This window comes from Stenella coeruleoalba, assembly GCF_951394435.1.
Source record: "Stenella coeruleoalba genome assembly, chromosome: 1".
Taxonomy (NCBI): Eukaryota; Metazoa; Chordata; class Mammalia; order Artiodactyla; family Delphinidae; genus Stenella; species Stenella coeruleoalba.
Window position 1 is genome coordinate 184,448,831 of NC_137169.1, and position 15,589 is coordinate 184,464,419.

The window sequence follows — 15,589 nt, forward strand, 5'->3', positions numbered from 1 at the left end:
CAGAGCCAACTTAACACAGAACGTAGAATTATTCTATTCCTCTAAAACGTAGGTGTAATGTTCAAAAGGACACATGTATAAAAATACATGTGGCACGAAGGCCATGGAGGAGCTGCTTAGAGCTTCCTGCTCCTGTAGACATCATATGTTGTTAGCCACAAAATAGCAATATCACCTCTTGTTTTTCCTCTTTCTATCTCTTTAAGCTCCCTATAGGCAAGTAGAAGTATCTCATCAACCAACTCAAAAAGGCAATATACAAATAAAAAGCCTCCTTGAAATCAATAGGCTTCACTGAAGGTGAAATCTGAGTGCATCCAAGCATTTGTGGTAACAGTTCATTGGCACAGTCTATATAATGCCCCCCATGAGGTGCGTCCTCAGGAAAGCCTTCCCTGATCCTCACCCCACACCCTCACCCAAGACCAAGTTGGATCATGCTATTACTCTCATATAGTCTATAAATCATGATAATATTTTTATGTATTATACCCTATACTTTTTCTTTGTGGTGTTTATCACAAATGTAATTAATTATTTATATTATATTTTGTTTGATGTTTTGCTTCCCTGCAAGACTATAAGCTCCATGGAAGCAGAGATTATATTTATCTTGTTCACCACTTTATCCCCAGAACCTAGCATGATACACACAACAGGTGCCTGAGAAACATTTGTGGCTGTAAATTCTATGACTATCTACCAGTCTTGAAGAATAGTTTATTTTAAAGGGAGAAATTTATTCCCATATAATTAGTACATGGCCAAGTATTATTGTTTCTCACTCATTACCCAATGCTATGGTCTCTGAGGCTTTGCTTTTGTGGCTAATCTCAGTTGGTCATCCGACCAAATCTTGCTGTGAGCCCCGAGGAGCCCTACCGAAAAAAAGACTAAATCACCCCAAACCCATCCCCACTACCAACATAAAGCCAATGCCCAGGCACTAACTGGGTCAACAATATCATACTTGTATGAAAAACTTTCATATCATCAGATAATAGTTTTTTTTCTTCTCTCAATGAAGAAAACTGAAGAGTTAGGAGGAGTCATCACTGTTAGATTATCTGTGGCATTGCCACTATTCTCCCTACAATAAATCCAGATTCTATTAAATTTTATACCCCAAATCCATTTGGCTAGGAGTTTGGATCAATAAACCATAATATTTAAGCACAAATTAGTAGTTGCCACCATAAAGAGCAAAATATCTACATAATTCTCAACATTGCCAAAGGTTGTCGTGAATATGTTGGACGTTCACACACATTAACTTGGACTGCAGTACGGGGGAAAAGTGGAAGAAAAATAACAACTATGGCTGCTCTCATTCATATTCCTGGAAACTGGGAGTCTGTTTTCATCCTAGGAAAAGAGCCAGGTCGCATGTGGGGGATGAAAAGGAAAAAAGTACATTTTTTCTCTTTTTTTCACTCTCTCTCACTGCCTTTCTCACCCACAGTTATTGAAAATTTAGTTGAAGAAATGTACAGCTACCCCTGGTAGCAGTCATCACCCACAAAGCCAACCATTTCAACATGTAATTACATGTATGGAAGCACCTGGAATAACAGCAGGCACACACCGAAGCTCAAAAAACCTTTGTTTTAGAAAAACGTTCAGGGAGATTTATGGTTTTTCATATTTTTAATTCTGAAGAATTTCCCCCACACACAAAGTTTCCAGAGCAGAGGTTGGTAATAATTCCATTTTTTTTAAAAAAAACTGCAAGAATACCTCAAAGCAGTACTGGCACAGAAGTCTAAGGAAATGGGTCACTCTCTGACCAGCGACTTCAGAAGTACCATATGGCCTAAAGCAGCACGGAGTTCAGAACTCAAATGTGAAATCTATGCAAACCGACATGTTCACGTTACCAAAAACATGCATGTGTTTACTATGCCACACAGGTCAATATTAGCAGTGGCAGGCACCAGCTTCTTCAGGCAGTTGATTAACTGTCAAACCAGGCCACCTGAGATGGTCACTTAGGAGAGAGATGCTCGCTCCCTCCCTTAACTCCCACTTGGGGAATGAAGTAATCACTACATCAGAGGTACAGATGGAAGACAGTCTCCCTTGAAATCAGAAAAGGCAATTCTTTCTCATGTCTACTATGTGTCATAGCTCTTTAGGAATACAAAAACAACTAAAATTAATGAAGAACTAAGAGCTATATCTGGATTACTTCATTTCATCCTCACAAAATACCTGTGAGTTAACTACCATTATTATTCCACTTTCAGATGAGGAAACTGAAGTGTAAAATTAATAAATAACTTGTTCATTTATACAGAAAGCAAATGATAGAGCTTGGATTCGAACTCAGGCAGTCTGAACCCAGAACCCACAATTTTTTTTCTTTTTTTTTTTTTTAATAATTTTTTTCCTTATTTTTTTGGCTGCATCGGGTCTTAGTTGCAGCACATGGGATCTTCATTGAGGCACGTGGGATCTTTCATTACGGTGCGTGGAACCCACGTCCCCTGCATTGGAAGGCGGATTCTTTACCACTGGACCACCAGGAAGTCCCTGGAGCCCACAATCTTAATGACAATGAAAAATGTGAGTGTGTCATTTCAGTAAAACAAAAACTATGAAACATGAAGAAGTTAACTGATTTAGATATGAACACAAAGATAATTAAGATAAGAACTGTACAACTTTTTCCTCAATACTGTTTTTACACAGGATCCCTAAGAGTTAAGTAGAATGTATTATCATTTGAACTTCATAGAATAAAGACACAAATTAAAATGGTTATCTTAGTTACTTAAGGTCAGGAGTACAGTTGATAACAGAACTCGTTTTCTTGGTCCAGCAGGAGCCATGACATTAGGTGTGTGGGGGAACTTCTGGTCTCGGGTTGTATACCTGGACCCAGGCTTGACTTCACTGGCTCATGAGTTAACACTGATTTGTTTATCTCTACTAAGTCACAAAGCCTATTTTCTCCACTTTTGGCTATTGTGACTACTCCAAGAGTGAGAAAGTTGCGAAATAAGTGAAAACTATGAATAATCGTGAGTTGACTTTCAAAACGCGATGATAGGGCTTCCCTGGTGGCGCAGTGGTTGAGAGTCTGCCTGCTGATGCAGGGGACACGGGTTCATGCCCCGGTCCGGGAAGATCCCACATGCCGCGGAGTGGCTGGGCCCGTGAGCCACGGCCGCTGAGCCTGCGTGTCCGGAGCCTGTGCTCAGCAATGGGAGAGGCCACAACAGTGAGAGGCCCGTGTACCGCAAAAAAAAACCACGCGATGATAAAAAGTAGCAGCAATGAATCCCAAAGCTCGAGCAGAGAGCAGCAGGTTGTTACCAGAGTCACTCACAAATATCCCAACCTGCCAGGCCTCCATCCCTCTGTCTCTTCGCTTTCTCCTTCCACGCCCACCCCAACCCTACAGCACCCTCTAACACATGTTGCATGTGTCTCTCTCCCTGTGGTTTGTCTCTACCTCTCTCTCTCCTATTCTGCCTTCCTCCTTTTCCCCAGTTCTTTCTCTCCTTCTTTCCAATTCACCTAAGAACCACAAAATCTTGGAATTCTAACTTATAGAGGACTTCAGAGATCATATAGACCAACATTTCAACATTGTACATGAGGAAAAAACAGTCCTGAGAAGTGATTTGCTCAAGAACATGCTGTTACTCTGTGGTGAACACATGGCTTCAGTCCAGTGTCCTCTCCATGCTGTCACACTCACAGCTGTGTCCTGTAACTGAAGAGCATCTGAAAACCTTTGTGTTTCCCATTATAATGTTTTATAAGTAACTAAGAAAACATCCACCTAAATTTAAGAAGCTTGAATTATTTTCACGTAGTCCTTAACTTTTTTCAATGAATTATCCTCACTTGAAAATAATTGTTCATTCGTAGTTAGCCAAGATTCGAAGACAATTTCAAAGCCACTCCTTACAAACCATGTGTATTTACAAAATAGTTAGAAATGCTTAAAAGAGCTGTTCTTAAATGTTTTTATTTTTTTAGTCATAGGTTCCATGGATAAGCTGATGAATAGCTTTATCCATTCTCCTCAAGAAAAAAAATAAAAACACTAAACATTTTGCAAAACACTTCAGCAATTTATGAATATCCTGGTGCCCATCTGTGGGCCCGATCTTAAAGAAAATATGTGATATGTTTCCAGATTAGTGGTTTTCAAAGTGGGGTGTGTACATGCTAAGGGTACACATGATGATTCATGAAGTGTTGAAAAAAATAATGGAACTCCTATTACTGCTTTTTAAATGTTATCCTTCTAAGGTCTTTATATATGTTTATATTTTTAACATACGCAAGATGTTAGTATAGCAACACATGTATAAAATTCATAAATAAGTAAAAATAAACATATGTGGTGGTGTTCTCAGCTCTTTTTTTTTTCCATTCAGGGATACGCCAACTGTTGGAGACCAAACAATCCTGGAGAGGTCTTCCACTTCCCACAAGGACCCTGCCCACCAGGGAAGGCCTCTCCTCACCTGGTCCTTTGTCTTCCCTTCTCGCTCACGAATGTGGTTAGCAACAATCCTTTCCGTTTCCTCGCAGAGTCTGGGGAAGTTTGCCAGCTGTCAAGAAAAACAGATCTGAGTGTTAATACTCAAATATATACTGCCAAAAAAGAAAACAAATAAGTTATGTTGTATTCCAGAAGACATGCATTACCATTCTGGAAGCAGAAATGAAATATCCTAAAGAAGAATGGCAGAGTGACAGAAAAGACTGCACAAACTACAATCAGAAGTTACTATGTTATCTGAGAAGAAGCACTTCAAAACAGGCAGAGAAATTCCCTGCAAAGAAAACAGAAACCCAGATACCATCTAGCTCTATGCTGTACAGAGTTAGCACTTAATAAAGTTCAAAGATGACGAAGACAGAAATGAGGATGAAAAAGAGGAAAATGACTAACATTTATAGAGTGCTTACCATGTTCCAGGTTGTGTGCTAAGCACCACATGAATTACCTCATTCGAAATTCACAACAATCATAAAAGACAGATCCGATTATTAACCCCATTTTACAGAGGAGGAAAGCAAAGTGCAGAGAGGTTAAGTAACTTGCCCCAGACTACACAGTTCAAAATCGGTGGGTCCAGGATTCCTACCCAAGCCCTCAGACTCCAGAGCTCCTGGTCTTGTCCATTACTCTTTGAGGATGGTTCACATTCCATGAACCACAGAGACCATTTTTTTAAAATTCTACCCTAACAGATGTGTTTTTATATACATATTTTTGGCAAAACTGTAGAAATAATGCATGTCAATCACTTATCCCATCTCAATTATGCAGGTAATTGTCCAAAATTTAGTTTGCAGAAATGAATGAATTATAGTTGTTTTCAGTGTAAGGAAGAAAAGAAAAGGATGCTATCAATACAAGGATGTTCAAGGAAGCCTAACCTAAAAACGGGGCTTAGTCGGGTAAAGTCGGTTGTGGGGAGAATGGAGCTTGCCAAGCACAGGAGAGGACAGGGACAATGAGTGGTCAAGGAAGTAAAGGAAGGTCAGTGCAGAGAGCAAGGGGATGGTCTTTAGGCAAAGCTAGAATGGTAAACAGGGGCTTGATCCTTGTAGACCTGTTAGGAATTTTGGCTTCTGAAGCAATTCAGATGGAAAATAAGGGGACTTGGACAGGGATGGCAGCAATAGAAAGGGAAAAAAGTGGGCAAATTCATGGTTTATGACAGGCAAAGATGAATTCCATTTATTATAAAAAGCACTTGCAAATTAATAAGATTAACACTAATATCTCACATAAAAACAGGCAAAAAACGTGATTTAATTTAAAAAGAAATTTAATGGTCAATAAGAGATAGTAAACTGCACAGAGTAATACAAAGAAAGATAGTAACTACTATGTTGTCAAGTTACTATAATCATTTTTATAAGACTTAATGCAGGTGAAGGTGTACTGAGACTAGCACAGTTTAAACTTGCAGAAGGGACGTCAATGAGAATAATCTTTCTGTTAAGCAATTTGGCAATATGTTTCAAAAATTTTAAAGACACACACACGTCAGTCTAATTACTTCATGGAATTCTGAGCTAAAATAATAAGGAAATTCATCACAGCGTTTCTTGTAATATCAACAATAAGACAAATAGACATAACTCTATAAGCCACCTAAGTATCCAATGATGTTAAATAAATTAAGGTAGGTCCACTAATGGGATGTAATAAGCCATTCCAAATAATAGCTAATATTTGATATAATACTATCTAATTTATAAATAATATCTAATAACATGCTAAAGTGTCTATGACACTGGGTGAAGAAAATCAGGCTACTAAATATAAAATGTGATTACACACAAGCATATACACACACTCATAGTCACAGGCTACCATATACACTTGATACTCTTTGAGGATATAGCCAAAAACCTTAAAAACTCCAAAATTCTTGAGTAATACTGTAGCACATAATATTTCCCCTAACTTGTATGCTAGGCCTCCCTGAGATGTGATTGCTCCATGGTCATTGGAGTCACTGTGCGCACCTACTTAATAGCATGCATGATGCACATCAGTGTCTTAGCAAGACAACAAACTGCACTACTTCATGGAACCACTGTGATTACAAATCACATATAAATGTTAAATCACCTAATGCTGTAAGTCTGCTGTCTGTGCACAGAAAAGAATCTGCACAAATACTACAAAATGTTAATGGCAACAACCTCTTTGAATGATGGGCTTATGCATAATTTTACTTTTTTTCTATATACATGTCTGCATTTTCCAAATTTTTCCACAACGAACATACTTTTTTAAAAAAATTTATTTATTTTTGGCTACATTGGGTCGTCGTTGCTGTGCGCGGGCTTTCTCTAGTTGCGGCGAGAGGGGCCTACTCTTCGTTGTAGTGCACAGGCTTCTCATTGCAGTGGCTTCTCTTGTTGCGGAGCACGGACCCTAGGTGCTCGGGCTTTGGTAGTTGTGGCACACGGGCTCAGTACTTGTGGCTCGCGGGCTCTAGAGTGCAGGCTCCGTAGTTATGGCGCACGGGCTTAGTTGCTCTACGGCATGTGGGATCCTCCCAGGCCAGGGCTCTAACCCGTGTCCCCTGCATTGGCAGGCGGATTCTTAACCACTGCGCCACCAGGGAAGTCCTAGAGTACTTTTATTATAACAACATCATTAGAGCATAGAAACCTGGCTGCCTTGGTCACCTCAAAATTCACAGCCCAGTGTCTGTTCATGAGATCACCAAACCATCACCCCCTTACTGAGACTCCTAGCTGAATCCTGAGATCTGTGATCAGTTAGGTGCTTACTTCATGAATAACTTCAAGACACAAATGAAGCTTCCATTTTGAGTTTGGGAAACATTCTTCGGGGACAGTTCTATCATTCCAGAAGCCGTTTTATACTCTGAGAATACTGCAAGTTATTTTTTGTAAGGCCTATAAAAAGTCTCTAAGTATGGAAGGGATAGCTGATGAATACTTGTCCTTCTTCTTGACTAATGCAAAACTAGGTGGCACATCCGGCACAAACCACTAGCCTGCACTAGGCCACCAGAGCAATTGTTCCTCTTCTGCACTCAGAGAGCACCCCAAGCTATCATTGCATACTTGCTTTTGATGATAGCCACACTAACATAGAACCACACTCCTGCAGAGAAGTGACTACACAAGCAATAGCGGTCTACTAAATAGGATGGGGATGGCAATAGCATTTAGAAAATGGATTATAGCAGATTATTTCTAAAACACCAAAGAGTGGCAATATAAATATTTATTCAGAAACTAAATACTTGATAGCTGAAGGACCACAGACTAGTATGCAGACATCAATAAGTCAAGGAAAGGCCAAAATGATAAGAGCATCCCATGAAGTAGAAACATCTAAGAACCCTCCAATCTACTGCCCTTGGCAGGAGGATTGATTTTTTTGTGTGTACCTCCTGATCTTTCCAAGCTCAATTTCATCAGGAAAGGAACCCGCCAGAGCCATATTTTTGTATCTACAACTGAGAAAACTGGATGTAAATGAGCCTAAATTCTAAGTGGGATAAAATGGAAAGAGAATACACTAGAAGAACTGCCCTCAGAGAAATATTGAAGGGGACAGTAAGCAGGAAAGATCTAGGCATTACTGAAAGGCAGTAATTAAGCCAGTACAGTTTCTAATTGGTTGATCTTAAAAATAAAAGGTTTGTAGGAGTGTAAAAAATGTTGTGGGAGTATAAAACTCAAAATGGTGGTTTTAATTGCTGGCTCCCAAATGTAATGCTCCAGTCCCAATTCTTCATAATACATATAGGAAAAAGGCAAAAAAAAAAGTCCTACTGACATTCAGAATGACTTCTGAGTAGGCTTTCTGCCACTCATTTCATTACCTCATTCAGCAGAGTCCCTGCTCAGTTTGCATGACATTCTACTTAGCTTTAACAGATACTTAGCTGATTGCTCACTTCAATTCCTTGCCTCTCTTCTACGTCTCTTACTTAAGGTGCAATCAGTTTTCTCAACCACTTAAGTCATTATAATTTTCAATCTCTTTTGCTCTGGATGTTGAACTAAAAGCTTACCATTGTAAGAACACAATTTTTTTGTCAAAGTCATCAAAATTTTAATCATGTGTGCCAAAATAATATTGACCTAGAAATCACCATCATTAGATTTTTATTCTTCTATTAATTATTTAAATATTCTGCAAATTGATTTATACAGGCTCAAGGAATTAAGGCTTTGCTATTGGATATAATAATTTTATATTCTTAAATTTATTTCACATCAGTCATTCATTTAACAAACATTCTTTGGGCACCACTATAGGCCAGCTCTGAGCTCAGTTTATGTCAAAGCACCTGATATTGGAAACCTCACAGTCTTGAGTGGCAGGTTGACTATACAGATAAATTGTTATGCGAGAGAAATATTTAACAAAAATCAAGGAGAAACACAAAGAAGTAAGTGGCTAAACCTGCTCTGAGAAGGCCTCAGAAGATTTGATGCTTAAACAATGACAGCAAAGATTCCAGACAAAGTTGAACATCTATTAAATGATAAATTACTTCTAAATAGCTTATGTTAAAATTATGTTGAATATTCTTAAATAATAAGGAAGATTAAATGGAGTCATAATATACCTGTATTTAGGAATCAAAACTTTAGGTATATAATTCTAAGAGAAAACTTTATACTTGTTTTGAGACAAAGTAGCACCATCATTTTTTTAAATACAAAAGCATGTTTTAATAAAATCCAATATTTTAAGTATTATTTAGGGTAGTGTTTAATTATTTTGATGGGACGTCAATATAAAAATTTAATTTTACGCATGGAGCACATTTTTCCCTAGAGGAAAAAAAATCACTTGAAAGACATTTCTACTCAATAAAAATATACACTTACAAAATGTATTAACCATTGATTAATCCGATCATGAGAGCCATACTATTAGGTATCTCTTGGAACAGGCACAAGGCCAGGCAAGATTCTATACCTTCAAGAGTAACTAGTTCAATGCCTTAAGCAAAGACTCAGGTTCTTAGGTAACCATCTGTTCACAGTTCCGTTGCAAACACCACGGAGAAAATGAACTAAAACCAGAATAAAATTTCTTTTATGTGCATGACTTGAGTTGATGGTTTGGCTGACCTAAAGATATGGGCTCTATTTTGATCAAAATGCTATAAACCAACCACTGTTGGCCACGCACTACAAACTCAGTAGCCATAATGATTTCACTGCTTATAAAAGCATGCAATAATTTTATTCTATTTATGTGAATTAAAATCTGCCCTTAGGGCTTCCCTGGTGGCACCGTGGTTGGGAGTCTGCCTGCCGATGCAGGGGACACGAGTTCGTGCCCCGGTCCGGGAAGATCCCACATGCCGCAGAGCGGCTGGGCCCGTGAGCCATGGCCGCTGAGCCTGTGCATCTGGAGCCTGTGCTCCGCAATGGGAGAGGCCACAGCAGTGAGAGGCCCGCGTACCGAGAGAAAAAAAAAAAAAAAAAAATCTGCCCTTAAAATCCCTAGTGATTTTTAATTTGTGTGTAGCATAATGGTGGATTTATTCAGGAGATGAGAGAATATTTATTTGGGCACAACACATTTGTTATGAAAAAAGGAAAAACAGAAGTATTCACATTTACAAAAGTGATCAAAAATGAGAAACAATTCTAGTAAAACAGGTCAAGAAACTTCACAAGCGTAAGTTGGAAAATTCTTTATTGAGGATTCTATATTTTAGGAGTGGCATATAGGAAGTCTAGGAAGATCTAAGTGAAGTTGGTAAAAAGGGGAAGGATGCCAGATCCCACCCGGGTGGCCTTGGGTAAAGTAGTCAGAGAGAAAGAAATACTGTTAGTCCTCCTTCTCCAAGTGGGCAAATCCCAAACCTCAAATATTTTCTACAAATGATGGGAGGAATGGTGAGCTCTGTGAAGGAAGAACATATATGGTAAGTTGATATGTTATCCATTACATATCTGACCTTATTATTTCTTCTAAACAAAGAAATGAAGAGAATGCTAGTGTTATTTAGCAGATGATAAGGAATTAAAAGAAAAAGCCCAACCTTAAGTGAAATAAAGCTGAAAAGTAGTCAGAAGAGCCATAATCTCATTAAGTAATCAGAAAACATCCAAACAGGAGGGCAGGAGGGCGTTGGTGCTGGGTCAAAACAATACCTGAAGACAATAACCAGGTTTTCATCACCACTCTTTCCACATTTATCTCTGGTAAACATTATTAAGTAGTTAAAATGGAACAAGAAAAATCATGCAGAAAGTAAGAGGAAAAGCAGGGGCCAGGGTAAATTATAAATTAAGAATTAATTGCAAAGATCATGAATCCTTTAATGAAGTGTGAGATTAAAAGGTGAGATTACTATCTCTTGAATTTTAGTCAAGTCCCAGGACTGAATTTCATATAAAACCCAACAAATGATTCAAACTTTAATACTCAGCCTGATTTGAAACCTGAGTACCATGGCCCATTACATGAGGCATCTGCTGTACGAGTAGCACAGCACAGAGTGTTTGACTGGACAGCCAGCCATTAGAAGAGATGAAATGCAAATCTTTATGTACAGAGTGAAAACCAGAGCAGATCTATCCAGACCTAAAAGAAAATCCTATTTGAGCATGATGCTTTGTAGTTATTCTCTTTCATCCTACAAGCTTTCATGGAAGTTACTCAAATGTCTACTTTAGCCAAACGGAAAATCACCTGCCAAGTCAATGAGACATGATTCATGTATTCAATTATTCATTCAATAATTATTATTGAAAACCTGGATGTTCAGGGGTTATAAATAGAGTAATGAGCTTAACAAACCAAGTTCCTACTCTCATGGAGCTTACATTCTTCAAGTCCCTTTACTGTCCAACAATCACAGCAAAAATAAAAGACGTATGTAGTATAATTCATGTGGTCGTATGTGCCACAAAGAAAAACAAATTTGGTAAGTAGATGAAGAATGGCATGAGTGTGTGTGTGTGTGTGTGTGTGTGTGTGTGTGTGTGTGTGTGTGTGTTCGAAGGAAGCATGTGAAATTGCTGATAGAAAATAATAATTTTCTGTCAGAGGAAGACTCTGATTATGTGGCATTTGAGCAAAGACCTGAAAGAAGCTAGGATGTGACCCATGCAGACATCTCGAGGCAGAGCATTTCCAACACTGAGAATGAGAAATGCAAAGGCCCTGCACCACATCTCCTTGCCTGTGAAGAAACAAGGAAACCAGTGTAGCTGGAGTGGACTGTGGGGAGGGAGATGGGGAGGAGTTTAGAAATGAAAAGGAGCAAGATCATGCAGGGCCTTGAAAGCTGCGGTAAGGTCTTTGGATTCACTGCTTAGTTATGTGTATTCAGGGTCAGATATCTACTTACCTAACATGCCACAAAACTCAGCATTTCTTCTAACAGCACTTTTTAATGAAAAATCTTTCCCAGTATTTCTAATAACCAACTAATGTATCTTTTTTATTTCCTTGCAAAGCGTTTTTTCTTTTTTCTAAGCAGGGGGAAAAAAATCAATTAATTGGTATGATGGTGATCCAAGAATGTGGCTTCCCAAGAGGCCAATAAATGGCACAGTTGCTAAACTGTGGTTAAAAAAACAAGATGTTCCTCTCAGTGCTTCCTGCAAAAAAGCTCAGGACCCTGCAATGAAGCACTGGAGAAGAGGCAGTAGAGAAAAGCAGCTGAAAGATGATGCCCACCAGAAAAATTCCAAAGTTGAGATGTCCCTGGAGTGAAGCCAAATAGCTCATAAAACTCTAATGTCCCTGTCTTGTCCTCCAGTGCCCCAGAGACCAGTGAGAAAACATGCGAGAAGAAGTGCATTCCCCCAGGTTAGCTTTGTGCCTTGTTATCTGAACACACATAAATCCCGTGTGTTTCACTGATGTTTATTTATGTGGCTTAAGGAAAAGAAACGTTAAGTATTTTACACATAAGAAATTCAACATGAGCAATTGTAAGTGAAATTATTGTTTTAAGTTTATATATATATATTCACATATGTATATTCACATATACATATTCTTATATATATATATATATATATATATATATATATATATATATATATATATATACATTTCAGATTGCCTGGCGCAGTCTTGGTTTACTCATACTATTCCAGTGAAAGTATTGATAGCTCCCCCTTTTAATCTCAAATCTGTGTTGGACAATAAATTATATGGTCACTTTATCTATGGGCTGTGTTCAAAAGGGGTCAAATAATTAAGTCCTGGCATACTCAACTTTAATTAGGATTATTTTGCTTTACAAAAGACTTGAATTAGACCAGTTTTAAAGTAAAAAAAAAATTGAAGGTAGACATAATAAGGCCAAATATCAAGAACATCAAATTGAGGAATAAGGAAAAGGATAGATACTTGAAAGAAAACCTGTCCAAATTTTATCATTTTAAAAGGAGTGACTAGAGGAAGTGGCAAGGTGGTGGAGTAGAAGGACATGAGCTCACCCCTTCTTAACAAAACACAACTAACTACTGAACAACCATTGACAAAAAAAAAAAGAAAAAAGCTGAAAACTACCAAAAAAGATATCCTACATCCAAAGACAAAGAAGAAGCCACAATGAGACAGTAGGAGGGGCACAATAGCGATAAAATCAAATTCCATACCCGCTGGGTGGGCGACCCACAAACTGGAAAATAATTATACCACAGAAGTTCTCCCACAGGAGTGAAAGTCCTGAGCCCCATGTCAGGCTTCCTAGCCTGGGGGTCTGGCAATGGGAGGAGGAGCCCCCGGAGAATCTGGCTTTGAAGGCCAGCAGGGTTTGATCACAGGAATTCCACAGGACTGGGGCAAACAGAAACTCCACTCTTGGAGGGTGCACACAAGGTCTCATGCGCACCAGGACCCAGGGGAAAAAAGCAGTGACCTCATAAGAGACTGGGCCAGACCTACCTGCTAATATTGGAGGGTCTCCTACGGAGGTAGAGGGTGGCTGTGGCTCACTGCAGGGACAAAGACACCGGCAGCAGCAGTTCTGGTGAGTACTCATTGGTGTGAGCCCACTTGGAGGCTGCCACTTCCTCCCCAAGACCTATCCCCTCCCAACCATGCTGGGACGCCTCAGGCCAAACAACCAACAGGGCAGGAACACAGCCCCACCCATCAGCAGACAGGCTGCTTAAAGTCTTCCTGAGCACAGCCCTGCCCACCAGAGGGACAAGACCCAGCTCCACGCACCAGTGGGCAGGAACAAGCCCCTCCTATCAGGAAGCCTGCACAAGCCTCTTAGACAGCTTCATCCACCAGAGGGCAGACAGCAGAAGCAAGAAGAACTACCATCTTGCAGCCTGTGGAAAAGAAACTGCAATCACAGAAAGTTAGACAAAATGAGACGGCAGAGGAATATGTCCCAGATAAAGGAACAAGATAAAACCCCAGAAGAACAACCATGTGAAGTGGAGATAGGCAATCTACTGGAAAAAGAATTCAGAGTAATGATAGTGAAGATGATTCAAGATCTCAGAAAAAGAACTGGGGGGAGGGATAGATTGGGAGTTTGGGATTGACATGTACACACCACTATATTTAAAGTAGATAACCAACAAGGACCTACTGTATAGCACAGGAAACTCTGCTCAATATTCCACAATAACCTAAATGGGAAAAGAATTTGAAAAAGAATAGATACATATATATGTATAACTGAATCACTTTGCTGTACACCTGAAACTATACTCCAATATAAAATAAAAATTTTTTTTAAAAAGGAGTGATTAAAATGTTATTTTTAAACCAAGTACAGATTTCTTTGCCATCAGGATAACTTTAAAATATCTAAATTATTAATAAGTATTTATAGAATGTCTCATGTAGGATTAGTCATGGGTTAGGTGTCAAAGATAAGATAAAAGAGCTCTTTTTTGAAAGGAGCTTATCGTCAGCAAGAAGAGGCATTCACCTAAACAAATAAATTACAAACAAATTGCAGTGCAGTATCATAATTGTTATGATAGAAGTAAATACAGGGTTACAATTAAAGCACTAAGAAGGGAGTGAGGATGGAGACCAAGAAAGGGCTCACAGAGGCCCTTCAGGAAAAATGATGACTGAGCTATATCTTAAGGAGACTCTAAACAAACAAAATCACATGTACAAATATTAAAGGCACAAAAAATATTTGTGAATAGTGCAAATCACTTAGAAGGGCTGAAGCAAGCAAAAAGTGACAACAGATGTAGCTGGAGAGTTATTCAGGGATCAGATGGTGAAAACTAAACACAATCACAAATGATTTGAACTTTCTTAAGGTATAAGGAACCACTGAATAATTTTGAGGGAACAGGCAAAAAATATGTGTGCGTATTTTAGAAGGGCCATTTTGACAACAGTGAGGAGGATGAATTTGAATATGACCAGTCTAGAAGCAGTAAGATCAGTTAGGAGGTCACTGTAGTAATTTAGTTTGCGGGGGGGAAAAAAAAAACAAACTGTTTAGAGCCTTAAGTAAGAAGAGAAGGTAGTTGTAGTAGACTAGAGTAGACAGTTTCAGTTAAGAAGCTTGAGCTGGTGGTATAGATTTGGGAATCAACAATGTTTTAAGTGATAGTTGAACTATGGGAGATATGATCTGCCAGGGAGAAAGGAGAGAGAAGAGAAGGAAACCAGGAGCAAGTTCTGGGGGACTCCAGTGTTTAGAGGCAGGCAAATGTGGATAAGCTCTTGAAGGAGACAGAAGAATCATGAGAAAGATGGAGGAGAATCCAAGAAAGAGAGGTGTCAGCTTCAAAAAGAGAGTGGAATTCAATATCGGGAATAAGTGTCCCTTCAATTTGGCAATCAAGTCTCTGGTTAACCTTTACCATAATTATTTCAATAGAGTGGTGGGTGGAAGCCAAACTTCAGAGGGTTAAGGAATTAACTGGAGATGAGACAGTAAAGATATAGCAAGCACAAACTACTTTTTTCCCCAAGAAGGGTGGCCATGATGAAAAGGAGAGGAATAGGACAGAAGACAGGTTTTTGTTACTTATAAGTCAGGAGAGACATAAATATATTTATACATTGACTTATTTTAAAATGTGACGGAGAAGGCAATGATTCAGGAAACAGAGGAATCCAGAGAGTAAGTTCCTTAAG

At 38.9% G+C, this 15,589-nt stretch overlaps 1 protein-coding gene across 6 annotated transcripts in view; it reads right to left on the reverse strand.

The window, feature by feature from the left end:
• The window catches only part of DNM3 (dynamin 3), a 570,555-nt gene that overhangs the window by 328,453 nt on the left and 226,513 nt on the right, over positions 1-15,589 (reverse strand). For all 6 annotated transcript variants that reach the window (XM_079939900.1, XM_079939895.1, XM_079939899.1 and 3 more), the window contains exon 11: positions 4,485-4,571. In XM_079939900.1, coding sequence (XP_079796026.1) covers positions 4,485-4,571 — 87 coding nt within the window. The remainder of the gene's footprint in view (positions 1-4,484; positions 4,572-15,589) is intronic.